The following is a 20,004-nucleotide window of genomic DNA, read 5'->3' as shown; positions in this document are numbered from 1 at the left end:
TGTTGTGTGGTGTTGTGTGGTGTTGTGTGGTGTTGTGTGGTGTTGTGTGGTGTTGTGTGGTGTTGTGTGGTGTTGTGTGGTGTTGTGTGGTGTTGTGTGGTATGGTTGTTGATAGGGGTGTTAACATGGATTACAATAGGGAGATAGATAGAGAGATGGATCGGGAGACGGATAGGGAGGGGCTAGGGAGATTGCTAGGGAGGTAGATAGAGACATAGGTACGGAGATGGATAGTCAAGTAAGCGTATGCGGTGCAGTGTAGTGTGGAACATGGACGTGGTAAGGAGCGGTTCGGTCGGGTGATATGCAACATTAACGTAAGGAGCTTACCCCACAATACAAGCGACTCGCAGGCTATAGTAGATAGACTAGGGATGGAAGGGAGCAGAGGTGGTGCTATTGCTGCTACTGCTGCTGCTGCTGCTCTAGCCAATGGACTAAACCGGAACGTCATAAATCCATACTCCAGAGCACTCTCCGGCCCCCTCTCCTCCTACGTAGCTGCTATCTCCTAGGATTTTATATATCTATCTCTCGAAGATCCGTCTCGTTACCCTATATTAGTGCACTGTATTAGCGTAGGACTGCCCAAAGGTCTCACGAGAAGTCACTAGGGGTTGCTAGGTACTAGTAGGTAGGTATTACTCCCTCTAGCAGATGGGTATCGTTCGGGGATTGAAGCTGGAATATGGTGCGATTTCGGTTTGAGATCGACTAAGCATGCGCGTGGCTTATTGTATGAAGTTAGCTACGGGCGGTGCAAGGCGGAGGGTGGATTTATTAAAAGCTACATAAGTAGTAATGTGCGAGTATACGAAGATAATAGGCAGAAAATTAGATTTTGGTGTGGACTGGTATTGATGCCGGAAGCGGGAACAGGGGCTATGGATTGTAATGCTGTATTCTGCGAGTATTTTATTGCGGAGATTGTGACTACGTTCAAGGTGTAGAGAGATGTGCAATGGGTGGTGTTTAAGATAAATGATTAATTTACGCCTAGGAGATAAGAGAGCAGGAATGTATGTGATAATAATGCGTCTGATCTTGAGAGAAGATCTCTATTAGGAGTTTCGTATCATAGACGACCGCTACCAGCAAGGAGAGAAGGCCAAGTAGTGGACAAGTACTACCCCTGGTAGGACGATGGAGACACATAGGGAGGTAATATAGCACTAGTAATGTTGCATGACAGACAGACTAAGTCGACAATAAGATGTGTCCGTTCCTATATCCTTGCTATTAAATCTTAAACAACTAGTGACTTTCAAACAGCCTAGTCACTTAGTAGATATGCTCTTGTTAGGAAACTAAGTAGCATTTAAGAGCTGTGCACGGAATACTAGATATAGCAATTTTCAAGTCTAAATAAATCGAAATAAACGTTCGATCTAGTATCATGCCTATTCCTATTGGGACTAAAAGATTATATCCTAGGTAGGTTGCTAAATTCAAAATATTTAGACTTGGAATAACTATATGCTAGTATTGTATACACGATCTTTGAAAGCTACCTATTCTTCCCAATAAGAGAATAGAATAGCTAATAAGTATTTTAATTGACTTAAGAAACTCGAATGTAAAGGAAGAAAACAAGCTTTTCGAAAAATAGGAAATCGAAGGAACATGGCTATACGTGTAGACTTAGCCTGACATACTCTGCATTCTTGACTAAATGCTTAGAACACTCATTAAATAGCTGATAATCATAGAGAAATCCAGAATCAACATTGATGACAACATATCACGTGCTACATGGTCCTCTTATCCTAATGTTACTGACACACTAGGGGCATACAGGGTTTTGTATCATCGTATATCTAACAATAGTATGTAAGCAGCACGTAGAGCTCTATAAAGTATGTCTCGAACAGCATATTCTGTGTTTTCACACCAGTAGAGAAGTCTACGAAATGTTCAAAACTTGGAGGTTTGGTACAGACTCTGCCGAAAGGGGTGTACATTGTTATAGGGGTTGTGCTTTCAGCAAGTTCAGTTGTCTATGATAGCATCCGTTTCAGGAGTAAACTCTACTCACAGTAGGTAGACTAGGCAAATAATGATATCGTCCTGATATTATGAGCTCCTGATGATAGAGATATGGACGGTGAAATCGTCAATATCGAGCACTTCCGTTGTAAGCTTAGTACTATTAGATTCATATGGGGTAGGCCTCCTTGGGGGTCACGATGTAGGAATTGCCAGCAAGTCAACCCCTAGACTTTCGAATCAGAGCTACACATGTCTTCCGCCTACGTCAAGACTCCAGGTACAAAGTCCTTGTAAGAGAATTCTAAGACGTGTATGACCGCATATCCTCTCGCACTCATCATTGCATGATCATTCTACTAAAGTGACAGTAGATTGTTATCTTTCATTGTACTTTCTTAACACTCAGCTCGAGATTGACCCCCATAGTCAGCGAGTTCGCCTGAACGAACATGCTTAATTCCAACGCTGACGCACCTCCCGATTGTAAGTCTAGGCTTACCGGCAGACATGACGGCCTGGGCGGCTATTAGATTCACAAATAACCTCTATCTAGATATACTACCGTGACTGCTATTAGGATAGTACTAGAACTAGACTAAACATCTTATATGAGCACTCGACGATTTACACGCTACAATTATATTATGAGATTGACATCTATATAAATATTCGACATGAAAATGTCAGAAAGTCATTGTTCCATTGAGTAGTGGAGCACGAATATTACTAGACGAGGCTCTGCTAAGTAGTGATGGCTCATTACTAATTGAGTAATTGATTACTGATTCCATAAATGACTAACGATTGTATAAGTGAACAATCATTGTGTGACGGATGAATAATTGTGTCACATTGTACCAATGATTACCGGTTGGATCATTGGAAGTTAAGTGATTAGCGGGTTCACAGCTGATGACTGTATTATTGCCTACCTCTACTTGCCCGGGAAGAAACCCCTGCCTTTTTCAAGGCAACGTCGGATGCTACCTCCTCGAACACGGCAGTGAATGGCAAAGCTATTTCAAACGCAGTGACTGGGATTTTGACTCATGCGACTACGGGTAATTATTCTAATAGTCTGGCTTTGTTTAGGGCTTATGATAATAACGGCAAGTCCCGCAATTCGTAAGACTTGGCGTTGGCCAATGCGGTACTCCAGGGCCGCTCGTTAAACTTGCTAGATACGATGGATTGAGTCGGCCCTTCTCAGGGGCTACTGGATCTCGTAGGATTGCATCTAGATCTGTCTTGTCTGACAGTGGGGGCGAGTATCAACAGCAGCAGTGTTGTTGTATATCTTTGTATGAGCTATGTACAGCAGCCTGATAAGTATATTGATCCTCTATATAAAACTGTCTATCATGTCTATCGTTTGTATTCTATAAATCAGCAAAATACTTTTAAAACTTCAACTATAGCTTTTGATACCATAAGGTGTTAATACCGCTCACCAAGCTCGTCAGCCCAGAGAACAAAATCAGTGCTCCATAGCCACTTCCATACCCGCCAATGACTGCCCCTTTCCACGGCATGTCCTTTGTGAGAGCTTCGCTTAGTGGTCCAGAAACGATATTGCCAACTCCTCGCCCGACACACAATAATGAATACACCATTAGTGTGTCAACATACCCAAAACCACGCTCCTCGCCCCGACGGGCCGTCTCTCGCATGACTGCAGGCCATACGGCGGGCCAGCTGCCTGAAAATAGACCAAAGAGGATGCTGAATGTATATAGTGTTGCTATATGAGTGGTAAGACCCCATACTATCAAGGCCGCAATCGTGCTGCCAAGCGAGGATACCAAGATACAGGTGCGCGAAGTGAAACGGTCAGTGAAGTGGCCCATAAGTATGAGGCCGATAGTTGCACTTATGTTGAATATCATGAGTGATACCGTGGCTGGCCAGGCTGATGCACCAAGAATCTCGCGAGCATAGGTTGGTAGATAGATTCCTGGGAGATAGTATCCCGCGCCCTGGATCGTGTTTGCTAGTTGGTTCATCAGAAAGAACCGGGAGCGCAGAGCACGCGGGTTCCAAAATGGTCTTGTGAGAGTTGCCGCCGGGGGTAGACGTGGCTTGACGAAATAGGCTGCAGTGAGTCCGATACCTGCATGAATTCCCGCCCAGATGCGCATCGTGGTAGCGAAGCCCACGTTATTGAGCATGGCACGTAGCATGAGGGGAATAAAGACTCCTCCGAATCCAGCGCCAGAGCCGAATATGCCAAATGCGAGGCCTTTGCGTTTGTCGAACCATTGGTCAATATAGACCAGGCATGGACAGAATGCCAGGCCGCCAGCGAGCCCGAGTATCACACCTTGTGTACCAATCAGTTGGGGAATTTTGGTACAGAAAGAGGATGCAATGTTCGATATTAGCGCGAGAAAGACACCGAACGTCGCCATCCAGCGGGCCCATTGGGGATAGTGGCGGCATAATGGAAGGAATATCGGGGTAGTGAGGAAGAGAATGCCCTTTCACAAATTTAGCTGCAAGTTTGAGATATGCTGGGCAAGAATGCCTACGGTCGTGAGGACACCAATCACAGAACTATTGGATGAGGATGATGCAAAAGGCTCATTTACGGCGTAGAAGTCCTGGAAAACACCATACGAGAAGCCATAGCCTGCATGCAATGTCAAGTTCGGTGCTGCGCACATAAAAGACGGGATATCACACAGGATCAACTTACCTAATATCATGACCTCAATGGTGAAGACCGCGAGGAGGCACAACCAAGCATCTTTTCCGGTATCAACAGGTGGTAAAGTGGAGTAATCGAAGCCCTCGATGCCATTGTTCGGTACACTCTCGCTCTCCCCGAACTGATGCTCAGCATCCACAATAGTAGACTGGGATGCCTTCGAAGCATTGTTCGTCGACGTGCTTGAGGCAATACGTACATCATGCAGGTATATTGAGCTGTGGGATTTATCCTCGCTAGGTCGGTACACCATTGTGAGAGTGGCGTTTTTGCGGCGTGCGTATTAGATGAGTGTAGGCGCTACAGAAAGCAAATGCAATGCAATGCAGATGCAATGCAGATCCTAAGGAAAAGCAAAAGAAAGGGCGGTCAACAGGTAATAAAGCAGCTGCGTGCGGGTGAAGCCCCCAACATCTCGACAAAGCAGATTGGCTGACAAGGAGTACGAGAAATAGACGAGCCAAAAGTGGACCAAGTGATTCGGAGAAGTCGGAAAGCAAAACATTTGCATACGGACTAGCGGGCTCAAGACTCGGACCATGACCCGAACGGCTGGGAGTAAACAGACTCGGAAGTGGGTCCGGATGCTCATGCTAGTACTAGCTTAGAGAAGCCCAACGCGTACCGCGGGACGCCCTAAGAAAGCCACGCCGTCGTCACCCCACTCCCGGCCTATATGCCGCCATACATAGCGGGTGCCTAACGCAAGTCATCAATAGCGCCAGTGGAACCAACTACTGTATAGGCAAAAAATCACCACGAGATTTATAGCTGCGGGAAACAAAAATTGAAAACTCAAACTCACATCATCAGACATATCAGGCGTGGCGAAGTAATCATTTAGTGTGTGCCCCTTCTCAAAAGAGTGATTACGGACATTTACAAGCCCCTGTTATAGACTCGCTGACGAAACTCAACAACCCGTCAGACGGCAGTTTTAATTTTCGGTCTTTTCGCCGAGCATGCAGTATCAATAAAAAAAGTCAACACGGTGGCATGGATGTGCATGTGCCGTGTTTGTGCAGACAGTCATTCGCTTACACACGGCTCTTGGTGTAACCCCACAAGGCGTGATCACAAATGTTTAGCAGAATTACGCAAGCCTGTTGTACTTGGACTAATCTTTAAGTATCCAATCACTCACTGCCCCCTGTACGAAGCCCTTCATTTTGCCAAAGCCCTCCGGAACAGTGCACACAACTTTTCAAACGACTCGTCCGAGATCTGATAATGAAAGACCAGTCTCTCTGGGATCACACCACCCAACTTCAGCCCATATTCCTCCTTTGCTAACTTAAAGAAACCTTCCATGTCTACCCCTGATCCTTCGTAGTCCAGCCATACCATATTTGTCTCCCTGCGCTCCAAAAGCTTACCCCCAAGTTCGGTCCATAATTCGGATGCCCGTTGCGCTTTGTCCTGGGCAGCCTTCATCTTGCCGCCAAATAGAACATCATCAATCGCGACTCGTGCCGGCGCTGCAATAACACCCGATGCCCTGGTCCCACCACCGAGTAGTTTTCGGCTCCATTTGGCTCTAGCAATGAAGTCTTTCTTTCCAATGACCATACTGCCGAGTGGTGCGCCAAGACCCTTGGTAAAGCACACCTGGATACTATCAAAACACTTGCCGATTTCTTCGAGTGATCCGGCACCTGCTGCAACAGCCTCCCATAGCCGGGCCCCGTCCAGATGCATATGGATTCCCCGTTCCCGTGCCCAGTTCGAGATGGCCTGGATGTCGCTCAGCGGCAGAATGCGTCCTTCCATGGGATTCTCAAGTGCAATTACGCGCGTAGGACAGTCGTACATGGTATTCCGTAGCGTGGCAAATCTCTGAACATCTGCAAGCGTGAGATGGTGCTCATTCGCAGGTACTACGCTTCGGACGAGCGTGCCGCAGATTCCAGACGGTCCACCGCCCTCGAAGTGCATTATGTGGCCGCGATAGTCACACAGAATCGAGTGCGGTGGATTGCCTAGGGCAGTCCGTAAGGATACTTGGTTACCCATCGTACCTAGAGGGTCGTAAGCACGTGATCGAACATGGTAAGAATTGTGATAGTACCAGTCGGGACTAACAAAGCACTCTCGTGTCCTAAAAGGCCTGCAACATAGTCTTGCAAGTCGTTTGTTGTAGCGTCTTCGTCATTGTCACCGTCGTCGAGTGTCGTACGGATAATGGCTTCTAGCATAGGAAGGGTCGGTTTGGTGTAAAAATCGGATATGAAATTGTTGGAGCTCTCGCGACAGTGAGCCCACGCGATAGAGGAGAGGTCTAGCTGATTTTGGGGCTCAGGTTGTGGTGCCTGTTTTGGCTGGGCTGCTTTTTCATTGTCAATGGCCTCAAGAACTGTTTCTGTAACAGTTGCATGGTTCTTCTCGGAACCAGCTGTCTTGGTGAAGACAAAGTCTTCCACTGCGTTGTCAAGTGTGATTCCGGGTGCCATTGTGAGATTTTTATGAGCAAGCGTAATAGGGCTTGGTAGTGTTTCACGAACTGGATGGCCATGTGTGGGGACAAGCGTAGTTATATTAGTTTGCGGTTGCAGAACCTTAGAAGGGCGCTTGATAGATGATGGCCTGTGGAGGATCGGGTTTCCAACTTCGTAAAAATGAGACAAAATTCCGACTCGGAATTGTTTTTTATGGCAGTCGGGTTCCGAATATGGCATCACAACCACGTGGCAGCGTGCCATGTATTATAATTGGCGACGATCGAAAGTAGTGGAGCTGGCAGTGCAGATCTTGCTAAGAGAAAATTTATACATTGAGAAGAGGTCATTCTTAGAAAAGAAAAAGCTGCGCTGTTAGATTCTACGCCACTAAACTACCTACTTGGGGACCGTATCACGTCCTATTGGTGATCAAATGAAAACTGATTGTCACAAGAACGCCAGACTCGAATACTTACCAGCCGGCATGACTAGGGCGAATTGGTCCACTATGACCAGCATAATACTCTATATCGTTTGCGTACTAGTAAATAGAAAAGAGTCCCCATCAAGATGACGGACTCCGAGATATGCCCCGTTATCGTGCTCGCAGAATGCCAGATTTAGGAACTAAACAACCGAAAGAAAGCACACAAATGGAAAATCAGACCTCCGATATCCTTGAACCTTATTCTCGGAATGTCTTACTCACCATATATTAGCATATACCCCCATGATACTCGTCTGACTCTATAGTTTTTTTTTAAAACGCCCCTCAGGCTGATCTCGTAACTCCTATATTTTGAACGGCATCGATGGATACGAAAATTTGCCGCATAATTGGAGCGTAATCTATTGTAAGTGGTGCTGATCACGCTGGTTCGTGCTGATATTCAACATTCATAGCACATCAACTCCAGATGACAAAGTTTTGACCTACCCTCAATGTCGGATACATGCTCTAGTAGAGCTCAGGAGGGCGTAGGAGACGAGTTCAATGCTACAGATGATGCAACCACACTGGGGCTTTGCCTTCATCATCTGATAGACCAGGTAATTAAGACGAATTCAGAGAATGTCGCCGCAATTTGTGGCGACCAAAAATTATCTTATGCGGAGCTCGGGGCTCTCGTGGACCGATATGCTAGCATACTAGAACAACATAGTGTCAAGCGTGGCGATCTTGTCGGCATCGTGCTCGATCGGTCTCTTATGCTTGTCGTCGTACTGCTGGCTGTTTTGAAAGCTGGTGCCGCATATGTCCCCATCGATCCAACTTTTCCCCAGGATCGTATTCATCATATGCTGGAAGATGCAGACCCAAAACTCGTGGTCGTTGAAGCATCTACAGAGAGCTCAATGTCTTTCTGGCGCGGACCTGCCCTGAATATCGACACTGTTGAAAAGAAGCTTCCGCATTCTACTACTGCTTCAGACAGTCATGTGGACCCTGATGATCTCGCGTATGTGATATACACGTCAGGTTCGACCGGAAAACCAAAAGGGGTCGAGATCAGTCACGAGGCATTGTGCAACTTGTTGCTCGGGATAAAGAGCACGTCCGGACCTGGATGTCGAGCATCGGACCGACTCCTCGCCGTAACAACAATCTCTTTTGATATCGCCATGCTAGAAATCTTTCTCCCGTTGATCTGCGGTGCGACTGTGGTTGTTGCCCAGAAGGCAGAAACGAGGGATCCACGCGCGCTAATGAGTATGATCAAGCGCCATAGTATTACAATAATGCAGGCCACGCCTGCTACTTGGCAAATGATCCTCGAGTCTGGCTGGCATAGCGATGTCCATCTTTCCACGATCATATGTGGTGGTGAAGCACTGCCTCAAAAACTTGCAAATCGATTGCTCTCGTGCGCGGAATCTGTATGGAACGTTTACGGCCCTACGGAAGCGACTGTCTGGGCCAGCATGTGGCGAGTGTGTCCAGACCAGCCTGTAGTGATCGGAAGGCCAATCAATAATTATCGACTTTATGTGTTGGATAACAATGACCTCTCTAGGGTTCCTATTGGTACCGAGGGCGAATTGTTCATTGGTGGCGCTAGTCTGGCTAGAGGATACCACAAAAAGCCTGAGATAACCCAAGAGCGGTTCATACATAATCCGTTCCACCCGGGCTTGATGTATCGTACAGGAGACCTAGCACGTTTCGACTCATTGGATTCCCTACGCGTTTTGGGGCGTGCCGATGGTCAAGTCAAGATTCGCGGTTTCAGGATCGAGGTTGGAGATATCGAAGCCGCCATCACCGATCATGACGACATTGCAGAAGCTGTAGTGAATGCTCAACAGGGGAGACTCGTGGCTTACTGTATTCGCAAACAGAAAACACAAACGAAGAACGGGTGCGAAGACTCACGGAGCATTGAGACTTTCTTACGACCTTTCCTAAAATCGCGACTGCCAGAATACATGATGCCGGCGTTCTATCTAGAACTGAAGGAATTCCCGATGACCCCGAACAAAAAGATCGATCGCAAAGCTCTCCCAGTACACACCGAAGTTGTTAAGCCGCAAGCAATGAGTCAGCAACCACAGACGGGGTTGGAAAGTAGTATTCGGCTCATCTGGTCAGAAGTCCTCGGCCATGATCGCATAACGACGGAAGCGAATTTCTTCGAAATCGGAGGAGATAGCATTCGGGTAATCAAGGTTCAGAAGGCACTGGAGCAGCTACTCGATCGAATATTGTCTCCCGCGATTCTATTCGAGCACTTCACTATCAAAGCGCTTGTGGAATTTCTGCACGGCACTTCAGTAGTTGAGCCAGATCGCGGACTGTCGACGAATCACATAACAGCCGACGAAAGTATAGCCATAGTTTCTATGGCTTGCCAGCTCCCGGGAGGAGTGACCAGCCCTCAGGAGTTCTGGGATCTCCTTGAGCGAGGCGCTGACGTCATCACAAGCGTTCCGAAGGATCGATGGGACGCCGAGGAACTATATAGCGCTGGATTATCGTACTGTCGCCGAGGCGGGTTTCTCGATTCCGTAGACGAATTCGACGCCCCCTTTTTTGGGATCTCACCGCGTGAGGCCCGATCCTTAGATCCTACTCAACGCATTGGCCTCGAGACGTGTTGGGAAGGGCTAGAGCGTGCAGGCTATACGGCAGGTCAACTACGTGGCAGTAACACGGGTGTATATATGGGAGTGTGCACCATCTCCGCCCACAACTCCTCAGTGCCAAGCTTAGGAGAGCTCGATGGATACGCCATTACTGGTACTGCGGGTAGTACACTTTCCGGCCGAGTTTCGTACGCATTTGGTCTCGAAGGTCCAAACATGACTATTGATACTGCGTGCTCTTCGTCGCTTGTCACAACGCATCTAGCATGCAATGCTCTACGACAAGGAGAATGTGACTTAGCGATATCAGGCGGCATAAGTCTACTTCTCAGTCCAGCCATGCATGTCGAGTTCAGCCGACTTAATGGTATGTCAATAGACGGCAGGTGCCGCGCATTCGCGAACGATAACTCGGGTACTGGCTGGTCTGAAGGGTGTACAGTTGTCGTTTTGAAAAGACTCAGCGATGCTATGCGTGATAAGGATCATATTCATGCAGTCATACGAGGAACAGCTGTCAATCATGGCGGTAGAAGTGCCCCTGGCCTGACAGTTCCAAGTGGCAAAGCGCAGCAACGGCTTATTCAGACAGCCTTACAGGCGTCACGGCTATCACCAGGCGATATTGACTTGGTCGAAGCCCATGGGACGGGCACCCGACTCGGCGATCCAATTGAAGGGGTAGCTCTGGCAGGTGTCTATGGCGGCAGTCGATCAGTAGACGACGAACCGCTCTGGGTCGGCAGTTGTAAAAGCTCGTTTGGTCATACGCAAGCTGCAGCTGGTCTGGCTGGTGTAATAAAAGTCGTTATGGCCATGAAGAACAATAAGATCCCTCAAACCTTACACGCTACAAAGCCCACTCAAGCAGTCGACTGGGAGGGCTCCCGCATGGCGCTGGTGCAGGAGGCACAGCCCTGGCATCCTCGACTTAAGCGGGCCCGGCGAGCAGGAGTGTCAGCTTTTGGAATATCAGGGACCAATGCCCATGTTGTGGTGGAGGAGCCTCCACGACAGATACCTGATCATCAGTTGGATCAAGATGATGGAGACAGTGATGTGGAAGCTACGGAGCTGCCACATTACCAGTCATTGGAATCGAGACGAAGCGTAGCAATGCCTTTTCTCCTATCAGGACATACTGAAGTATCGCTGGCCCAACAGGCTGAAAAACTCAAACAACATATCTCTGCCCATGGGCAGGGTCCCAATTTCCGCTTGAGAGACATTGCTTTCTCCCTCGCTACTACACGTACGCTGTTTGGGAGACGCGATATAGTCTGGGCTAAAAATCGGACCACGCTGATCAGTGGACTTGACTCAATAGCACAAACTTCGTCCGCATCCATACCAGCAACCTCGACCTCACGCCTTGCAATGCTCTTCACCGGTCAAGGAAGTCAAGCTTGTGGTATGGGCAAGGGCCTCTACGAAGCCTACCCCATTTTCCGAGTGGCGCTCGATGAAATTGTGGCTCGATTTTCTGGACTTGATGTGCCGTTGCTCGAGGTTATGCACGCTCCAAGCGGAAGTGAAGCGGCATCCTTGCTGCAGCGTACTGACTATGCGCAACCAGCATTGTTTTCGCTCGGAGTGGCCTTGTGGTCCTTATGGAAAAGCTGGGGTGTAGTTCCAGACGTACTTTGTGGCCACTCGGTTGGCGAGCTAGTTGCAGCACACGTCGCTGGAGTACTGAGCCTGACTGACGCATGTATTTTAGTGGAAGCTCGTGGCCGCTTGATGCAAGCTGTGCCCATGCAAGGAGCAATGGTCTCTCTTCAGGCCAGCTGGGAGGAGGTGGAGAAGGCAATCGATGCACTGGAATTGAATGGACAGATTGACATCGCTGGACGAAATACGCCGATGCAAACGGTAGCTTCAGGAGATATTAGTGCTGTCGAGCGGATTGCTTCGTATTTTGCTGGCTACGAACGGAAGACCAAGCTGCTTGACGTATCGAAGGCCTTCCATTCGCACCACATGGATACAATACTGACCGCTTTCCGATCGGTGGCTGAGAATGTGGAATTCAAGAGACCACAGTTGCCCATTGTCAGCACTCTAACAGGGAGGCTTTGCGAGCCAGGCGAGATGGAGACACCCGACTACTGGGTCCAACAAATCCGCCAAGCTGTTCGCTTCACTGATGCGGTCCAGACGTTATTCTTGCAGGATACGACAAGTTTTGTTGAACTGGGACCTCGACCGATCTTAGCCGGCATGGGCGCAGCATGCCTTGAGAATGAGCAGACCATCACCTGGTTACCATCAATAATACACGGCAAGGATGAAGCCACAACTATACAACGTAGTCTGACCGAGTTGCATAAGAAAGACATATCCATTGACTGGACTGGATACTTTGGCTCCATAAAAGGTTGCCAGCGTGTAGAATTACCAACGTATGCCTTCCATAAGGAGCGATATCCACCTTTACGCAAGAACACTCTATCACCACCAGATGGACATCAAGGTCTAAGCATGAACGCCATCAAGGCGCAAGACATGAACGACCCTCCAGACGCGAGCATTGAGCCACGTGCGACCGAGCTCGCAATTACATGGAAGGAGTCCAGTAGCAAGGGAACTATAACTGCAGACCCGTCAAAATTGACAGGTACTTGGGGGATGATCCGATCGAACTACAGCGGCCCACTGTCGATGAAGATCATGGATGGTCTTCTACAAAATGGCCTATCGGTTCGCTGGGTTGACCTTCAGGATATCAACACATGGACCGACCTATCTGGGCTTCTATGCGTATGGGAGCCTCAGGTCGAAAATGACGTTGATCACGTGGAACAACTCACCACAGAGGCTTTCGCTCAGTTGCAGGCGATCATCAGAGCGCAGCTAGCACAGCCTCTACTATGGGTCACTCTCAACGCGGTTGATACAGGTTCAGGTGAAATAGAGCTTCCGGGTTTGCATTCGTCAACTCTCTGGGGACTAATGCGAACTGCACGGAACGAACACACCGAGCTGAGTCTCCGCTTGGTAGATCTAGACATCAACTTGGCGGCTGATACCAGCCTGGTGAAAGCACTAGCCATGATCAACGAGCCTGAATGCGCTGTACGACACAGCGGGATCTTGCTACCAAGATTAGAAAACGTGAATATCACTTCCAGGGGAGCGCAACTGCTCCGCACAGATGGAGCGGTCATTATCACTGGAGGTCTTGGAAGTCTTGGTCGCCGTGTCGCCATGTGGCTTGCCATCTCCCACAATATACGAGATATAGTGTTGCTATCCCGTCGGGGAACGGACACACCGGGAACAGACAGCTTCGTCAAAGAGCTTGCCGATGCTGGTGCTCAGGCCACGGTATTGTCTTGCGACATCGCTTCTCGTGAAAGTGTGGATAATGCCATCTCCTTGTTCACTGCACTGCGACCATTACGTGGAGTGGTTCATACGGCCGGTCTGTTGGACGATGGAGCCCTCCAAGACTTGACTCCGGAACGTATCAATCGAGTCCTTGGGCCCAAAGTTCATGGCGCCTGGAATCTGCACCAATCTACTCAAGGGCTAGATTTGGACATGTTTTTGATATTCTCTTCCATATCAGGTATCATTGGAAATCCCGGACAGTCTTCTTACGCCGCGGCCAACACATTCCTTGATGCGCTAGCGTACTTCCGCCGGTCTCAAAGACTTCCAGGAACCTCAGTAGCTTACGGCCCTTGGGCAGGCGGTGGTATGGCAGAAAAACTCAGTAAATTAGGTCTCGCACGCTGGCAACGCATGGGTTTCAATATGATCCAGTCGGACGAAAGCCTGCAGCTTACCGAGAACGCTATACGCAGCGGTCGCCCACTTGCGGCGGTGGCTGTACTTGATCCAGGTCGATTACATAGGTTCCTCTCCAATGATCTGGACGAAAGATCGACTCTTTTGAGCCTGCTCCAAGGCCAGAAAGGACGCAAAGTCCCGCCAAAAGACCTCAAGAACAAGAAAGAAGATCTTCGAAGTATGCTGAAGCAAAGTGCTGTCACTGAGCAAGGGGAGATTGTTCTCACTACGGTGAAGGCGACCGTTGCCAGAATATTAGGAATCGCGCATAGCGGGGATGTGGACAGCGATCGCGCCTTGCAAGATATTGGCATAGACTCGTTGACAGCAGTGCAGGTGCGGAATCATCTGGAGAAGTCGACGGGCTTGAAATTGAATGCCAGGATTGCCTTTCAATATCCAAATCTCCGGGCCCTGAGTAAATTTCTTCTCACCAGCCTACAAGAAGACATGATGGATTCAGACGATTCGAGCACTGGCGATATTTCGACACCTCCGACTTCCGTGAAATCCGAGTCGATTGCACCGAGTATTGATATAGCTGCAATCAAAAAAGGCTATCTGGACCCAACTCTTAAATTTAGATCTACGGAACCCACTAAGCCACCCAATGCCGTATTTGTCACAGGGGCCACAGGTTTCGTGGGTGCTTTCATTGCGGCAGAGCTCTTGAGCATGGGCATTTCTGTTCATTGTCTCGTGCGCGCTGGTTCCGACCAGGCTGCTAGACAACGGCTACTCGATTCTTTAGCAGCCCATGATTTGTGGAAACCCAGTTTTGAGCCACTTCTTCATGCGATTGTCGGGGATATGTCACAACCACTGTTTGGGTTACCAGATGAACAATTCCAGTATTTGACAGAGACTATTGATTCAATCTGCCATTCAGGTGGTCTTGTAGACTGGGTTCGTCCACTTGACGACTATCTCGGTCCAAACATTGTTAGTACCCATGAGATACTACGTTTAGCATCACAAGGTCGGGAGAAAACAGTGCACTTCATCTCCACCATGTCTACTCTGCCAGTGTATATGGGCCTCGAGCTGGTAGAAGGGGACGGAGAATATGGCTATGCTACTTCAAAGTATACAGCTGAACGGATGGTTGCAGCTGCACGCTGGCGTGGAGCCAACGCATCTGTCTACCGGTTGCCGTTCGTCACAGCCTCGACTGAAAGCGGCTGCTTTCGGTTGGACCGGGGTGATTTTATGCACAGCTTCATCTCTGGTTGTCTTGAAATGGGATTCTTCCCCTCGCTGGACGGAGCAGATCTCGCAGCAGTCCTGCCTGTAGACTATTTGGCTACAACCATCGTCACAAAGATGACGCAAGATTTTGAAAGCGTTGGCAAGGATTACGACTTTGCGAATGCAAATCCTCTTAGCTTCAATGCGTTCTGGAAGTTATTGAGTCTGGCCAGTGCTGGGCAAGAAATCGTGCCATTCGTTGAGTGGCGAGAACGGGCATTTGCTCATGTTGCGTCCCATCGAGAATCCCCACTTGCTCGTATTATGGCTTTGATTGATGGGGTAAAGGACGAGAAGAATGCAGTGGCATTCGTCACTGGCCCCATGGTTGGCCCAGAAGTGCTTGGAGGCAAAATCTATCCGGTGCCAGAGATAGACGAGCGAGTGGCCAGGAATTATGTGACTCGGATTACAATCAACAGTCGAGGGTTCAAAACGGGCGTCTGAGAGCGTTTAGTGTGTTCATCAAAAAGTTTCTTTACCTTGATATCACGTCAGACCGCAAGTGTACGCCGTTTCCAAGTAATTGCAATTAAGTTAAACGACTGACGAAGAACTTAATACATGTTCGTGGCCGAAAATTTATCCAGGATCTAGGTTGCAACAGATAGTGGGCATGCAAATGACAGATGGAAGGCTGGGAGAGCAACAAGCCCGTGATAGAAATCAAACGTCCTTAACAAACGGGCGGACAAATGAAAGAATGAAAGCATCTATGAGTGATGCATATCTGAGAGGGGGGTAGATGGATTATGTAAGCAGAAGACGCGTCGGAGGTCTCTACTAGTAGCTTAAGCTACTGAGACGCGCCGCGCTAATTCTCATTCGACTAGCTTAGATTGTATAAAGCTCATGAACGTCACTAGTGGTGCGTGAGCACTCTTCTCGACCTTGGAATCAAGCGCTGGGTCTCCTTTTCATATATGGTCAGACAATCATCAATAACGGAGAGTACCTCCAACAGCCTCAACGTTGAATTCATGACCTGCCTTGAGGGGCTGAGGAAGGGGAAAAGTATAATAGAAACACGAGGGCATGATGTCTTTTGGTAGCCGTTCAAGCTGGAACTTGAATGATAGTCTAGTCGAGACCTGTTCAGATCTAGATTTTGGTCAGAACTCCGAAGATGGAGAGGCTCTCTGAAAATTAGACGCCGTTACATTTGCCTAACCGACATCTAGCACGAACGTCTCGCTATGGGCAGGAAGGCATAACCAAGCATCTGAGCGAACATGGTGTAGCAGTTCCGAACGGTTCCTATTATGTTACAGATCAACAAGAGCTTTGGTCAAACAAGTCACTGTCATCTTCCCGGCCTTAGCTGCTAAGTCTTTGACTCATTGCAAAAGCGAGAACGTAATGGTTGGGTCGGACGATTCAAACTGGCAAGAGCTAAAGTGTTCTTGATGGTAATATTTGGCTTCGATATTGGTAGCATTTACCGAGTGGGTGATACGGAATTCCGAGTGCCACAAAGAGCTGAGCATTCCAGAATCGCCGCTTGCCGACGTGTTCTAAATGCGGCAGAAACCTGCTCGTTTCCGAACGAGTCGGACAAACTCGCAGGTATGAAAACCTTCAAAGTAAGTCTTGGATTCTAAGAAGACGTGAGCGTGTCCTCTACCAGATCATTAACCAAGCGAGACTGAATGTTTATGCATCGGCCCTATGGTTACTCAAACGCATTACCTCATTGAGCATAGCGGGCCAACGAAAAGTCTCACTGCAAGTCGGTCCAATTCCCAACGACGGGCCAGGGTCAGACCATACATGCATTTACGCCATACCCGACCAGCTAAAACCATAGAGTTTGCTGCTGCAGAGGTACGTGTCGCTGCATATTTTCATCGGGCGAAGAATTTGAACCCGTATTGTATTCAGAGCAATGTAGGCCACGAAGACATCAAGGCCCACACTGCTACCTTATTAAATCAGATCGCAGCGATCGCGCACGGAATAGCTTCTTGTCAACAAATCCTTCACTGCGGCGGCTCATCAACGCGAATGTGCAGATGAGACGCGGCGAGGAAGGTGTTATTGGAGCGGAAACATGTCCCGCTACCAGCCTCTCCACTCGTGGCTTGACTAGTCTGCTGCTGAAAGATGCTCAGAATTCCCATGCCATGCAGCTGCACCTCTTTCCAAAAAGCATCAAAGAAGCTGATCACTCCAATACACAGGTGCCGACAATCACGTCATCTGAAAACACTTACCTAAGAGCATTTTACCTAAGAGCGCTTACCTGATTACTCGCCGAGCAGGCATGAGCGAATTGTCTTCCACAGCAAAGATCGCTCGCATTGAATCACTAATGTCAAAGGATAGGGGGTCGATACTAATCATTCGCTGCCCAAACTTAAGCCGAAGTTGCCACCGCCGCCCTACATGGGCGTAGCCATGGGTGCATTGCTCGAAAGACCAAAGAAACGTATACCGCATGGTATGCTGAATATGTGCAATACCACACCGCTACATCCCGCATAGTGTTCGAAGCTTGGAGGGACAGCATGGTCACCAAATACCATGATTGGTAAGATTGAAACAAGCAACGAAAGAGTGCTGCAGGGTCCCGCGGAGCCCCTGTGGACGAACCAGAAAACAGGGTTTACCCTCTGCACGCTCGACGACATCACGGCTCCGATATGGCAAATTACTCACATCTTTGGGAACGATATATACTCCGGTACCCGAAGAATCAACATCACGATACGCAATGTCCATAGGTGACAACACTCGGCTTCGCGCCTCGTGCGAGCGCTGTAGGGGCCAAAAGCTCCGGTGTCTTCCTACATCTGACTCTACGCCGGGCGCACCTTGTCAACGATGCATCAAGGCCAAGACTGCAGAATCCTGTGTCTTCATTCCTCGCTCGCGCGCACCACGGCCCGCACGCTCAAGAGCATCATCCAGCGATATCTCAAGATGCAAGGATTCGACCACAGAAACGGCACTTCCTGGAACGAGTGTGTTCGCATTGACGCCGAACCCCAGCCCAGATTGTTTTGAGGCTTATCAATCATTCACATCAACACCTACTCACGGGACAGCGCAGTTGTTCAACTCGGACGAAGCATACGCCGCGCCACCAGGCTCCACCGATCTTGTGTCAACATATTGGGAAGCTAATTTAGGAGGTCTATTGGCACAAGACTCCTGGAATGAGTCAATGCTTATGGACAGCGACCCTTCATCGTTAGAATGTTCCCAGCCAGCCGAATCTCCTATTGAAGACCCTGCGAGGGCAGAGACAAGCGACTCTGTTGGTTCTCCGCCGAAATCATGGCCATTGGACGGGAACTCAATTGATCTGGAATCTACAACCGACAATGAGCAACAAGACGGAAGCGTGGATCCTCTTCTGCATCTCACCAACCTTCTTGCCGAGATGTACCGATACGAGCAGCAACTTGCACGACTCCCAGTAAAGGATGCGCTGGAATACCCCGTTGGTGATGCTCTGTACTTCTCTCAGCTGTTCCGAAGTATCCTTTTGCCCACGGGAATACTATCTCAAGAAAGTGCTATATCCGCACTAAGCACTCCAACGATTCTGCTAGTCCTGTCCTGTTTTGTGACGCTCTATCGAATATATACATTCATTTTTCGCCATTTCGTCACTTCGTTATCGCAAGATCCTAGCCTCAATCAACCACTTAACCGTCTTGCGGAAACCCGTTCTTATCGCGGACTTCGCCTCGCCCAACTGCATAAAGTATGTTTCTGCTCTCACGGCGAGTTGATTAAAAGTGCAGCCCTTCTGCTCCTTGAATCACTTGGGGAAACGGAAGACCTCCTGGAGATTCCTGTCGACGCACGAGCCACGACAGTGCGGGGCGGCTCATCGACAGCATCTCCAAACTCGACACGAGGCACTCAAAATAGTGGTGAAAGCTTAACTACAGAGCAGGGATCGCCTTTTATGGCGAAGAGCGAAGTCTTTTATCACGCCGTTGGATTGCATGCAAAGGATTTACAGAGGCAAGTTGAGCAACTCATGGACATGTTCAAAAGGATGTCAGTGCGAGCGAGGGAGCACTGCAGGGCTCTCTAAGATTACAAAAGTTTATAGATCAATGTGCCTAAGACTACAGCTATCATTGTACAAGCTCTGAATGTATACACACCTTCGTACATCTGGCGAACTAGTATGTGAAAACACGAGTGTTTCCGACATCAGATCTAGGCATGTTCGGTTGATGTTATTGATGCAAAGACTCCGGTCATATTTTCCAGCCAACATAGGCGCCTCAGAAATAGTGGCCAGCTTGTTGCACCGCGGCTTACTGTTACTACCGTACCAAGTCCCAATGAGGCAAGGCCGTTCGCTCTAATATTACCCCGCGACTATGGAACGGACCGTCTGAAAGCGTGCGGAGATTAATTATCCGATCACAGCTGCCGACCGAGCCTCTAACACTAGAAGACCAGTAGCACCTTGAAGTTCACCGTAGCTAATCATGTTAAACTCGGTCTCTAAGCTAGCCGGATCAGCTATGTAGACCCTTCTCTAAATAAATAGCTTATGCCTAATAAGATAAATAGATGACAGAAAAAGCTCTGATGATTGGAGTATCTTATTAATATATTAGTAAGTAAGAAAGCACACTAAATACTTCTAATTATTACCAGGTAACGTTTATTAATATTGATTATCTTATCAATCAGCTATCGCGATTAGCCCAAGCTTCGCTCGCTCTTAACAATTACGCAGACAAGTTTATTCCTTCTTATGGCGCATGATGA

The 20,004-nt window shown here is 48.5% G+C and overlaps 4 protein-coding genes across 4 annotated transcripts; 2 read left to right on the top strand and 2 right to left on the bottom strand.

Annotated features, from left to right (window-relative positions):
* Nucleotides 1-3,274: 3,274 nt before the first annotated feature.
* On the bottom strand, nt 3,275-5,102 carry EJ05DRAFT_532756 (MFS general substrate transporter). Its single transcript, XM_033749091.1, has 3 exons — nt 4,685-5,102; nt 4,518-4,618; nt 3,275-4,466 (listed from the first exon to the last, which is right to left on the bottom strand). Exons 1-3 carry the CDS (start codon nt 4,947-4,949, stop codon nt 3,402-3,404), a joined length of 1,431 nt encoding a protein of 476 aa, XP_033597928.1. The 5' UTR covers nt 4,950-5,102; the 3' UTR covers nt 3,275-3,401.
* Nucleotides 5,103-5,860: 758 nt separating this feature from the next.
* EJ05DRAFT_493994 (l-allo-threonine aldolase) lies at nt 5,861-7,146 on the bottom strand (the record flags this gene model as incomplete). The annotated part of the gene is made up of 3 exons (XM_033746156.1): nt 5,861-6,714; nt 6,765-6,978; nt 7,051-7,146. 3 exons carry the CDS (start codon nt 7,144-7,146, stop codon nt 5,861-5,863), a joined length of 1,164 nt encoding a protein of 387 aa, XP_033597927.1.
* Nucleotides 7,147-8,076: 930 nt separating this feature from the next.
* On the top strand, nt 8,077-16,096 carry EJ05DRAFT_532754 (nonribosomal peptide synthetase 7; the record flags this gene model as incomplete). Its single annotated transcript, XM_033749090.1, has 2 exons — nt 8,077-9,882; nt 9,916-16,096. 2 exons carry the CDS (start codon nt 8,077-8,079, stop codon nt 15,706-15,708), a joined length of 7,599 nt encoding a protein of 2,532 aa, XP_033597926.1. The 3' UTR covers nt 15,709-16,096.
* Nucleotides 16,097-17,974: 1,878 nt separating this feature from the next.
* On the top strand, nt 17,975-19,312 carry EJ05DRAFT_502933 (uncharacterized protein; the record flags this gene model as incomplete). Its single annotated transcript, XM_033747337.1, has 1 exon — nt 17,975-19,312. The coding sequence occupies one exon, from the start codon at nt 17,975-17,977 to the stop codon at nt 19,310-19,312; it is 1,338 nt and encodes a 445-aa protein (XP_033597925.1).
* Between the last annotated feature and the right edge of the window lie 692 nt (nt 19,313-20,004).

The sequence above is a fragment of the Pseudovirgaria hyperparasitica genome, assembly GCF_010093815.1.
Source record: "Pseudovirgaria hyperparasitica strain CBS 121739 unplaced genomic scaffold EJ05scaffold_13, whole genome shotgun sequence".
NCBI classification, from domain to species: Eukaryota; Fungi; Ascomycota; class Dothideomycetes; order Acrospermales; family Acrospermaceae; genus Pseudovirgaria; species Pseudovirgaria hyperparasitica.
The sequence above is the reverse complement of the archived record's forward strand: the minus strand, read 5'-3'. Positions and strand labels throughout refer to the sequence as shown.

What these genes read in the sequence shown, in the direction of transcription:
- EJ05DRAFT_532756 (XM_033749091.1), bottom strand. Translation starts at nt 4,949, where the DNA reads ATGGTGTACCGACCTAGCGAGGATAAATCCCACAGCTCAATATACCTG. An exon ending in CATTGAGGTCATGATATTAG is followed by an intron (nt 4,619 to 4,684) that starts GTAAGTTGATCC and finishes CATTGCATGCAG; the next exon opens with GCTATGGCTTCTCGTATGGT. An exon ending in TGATTGGTGTCCTCACGACC is followed by an intron (nt 4,467 to 4,517) that starts GTAGGCATTCTT and finishes AATTTGTGAAAG; the next exon opens with GGCATTCTCTTCCTCACTAC.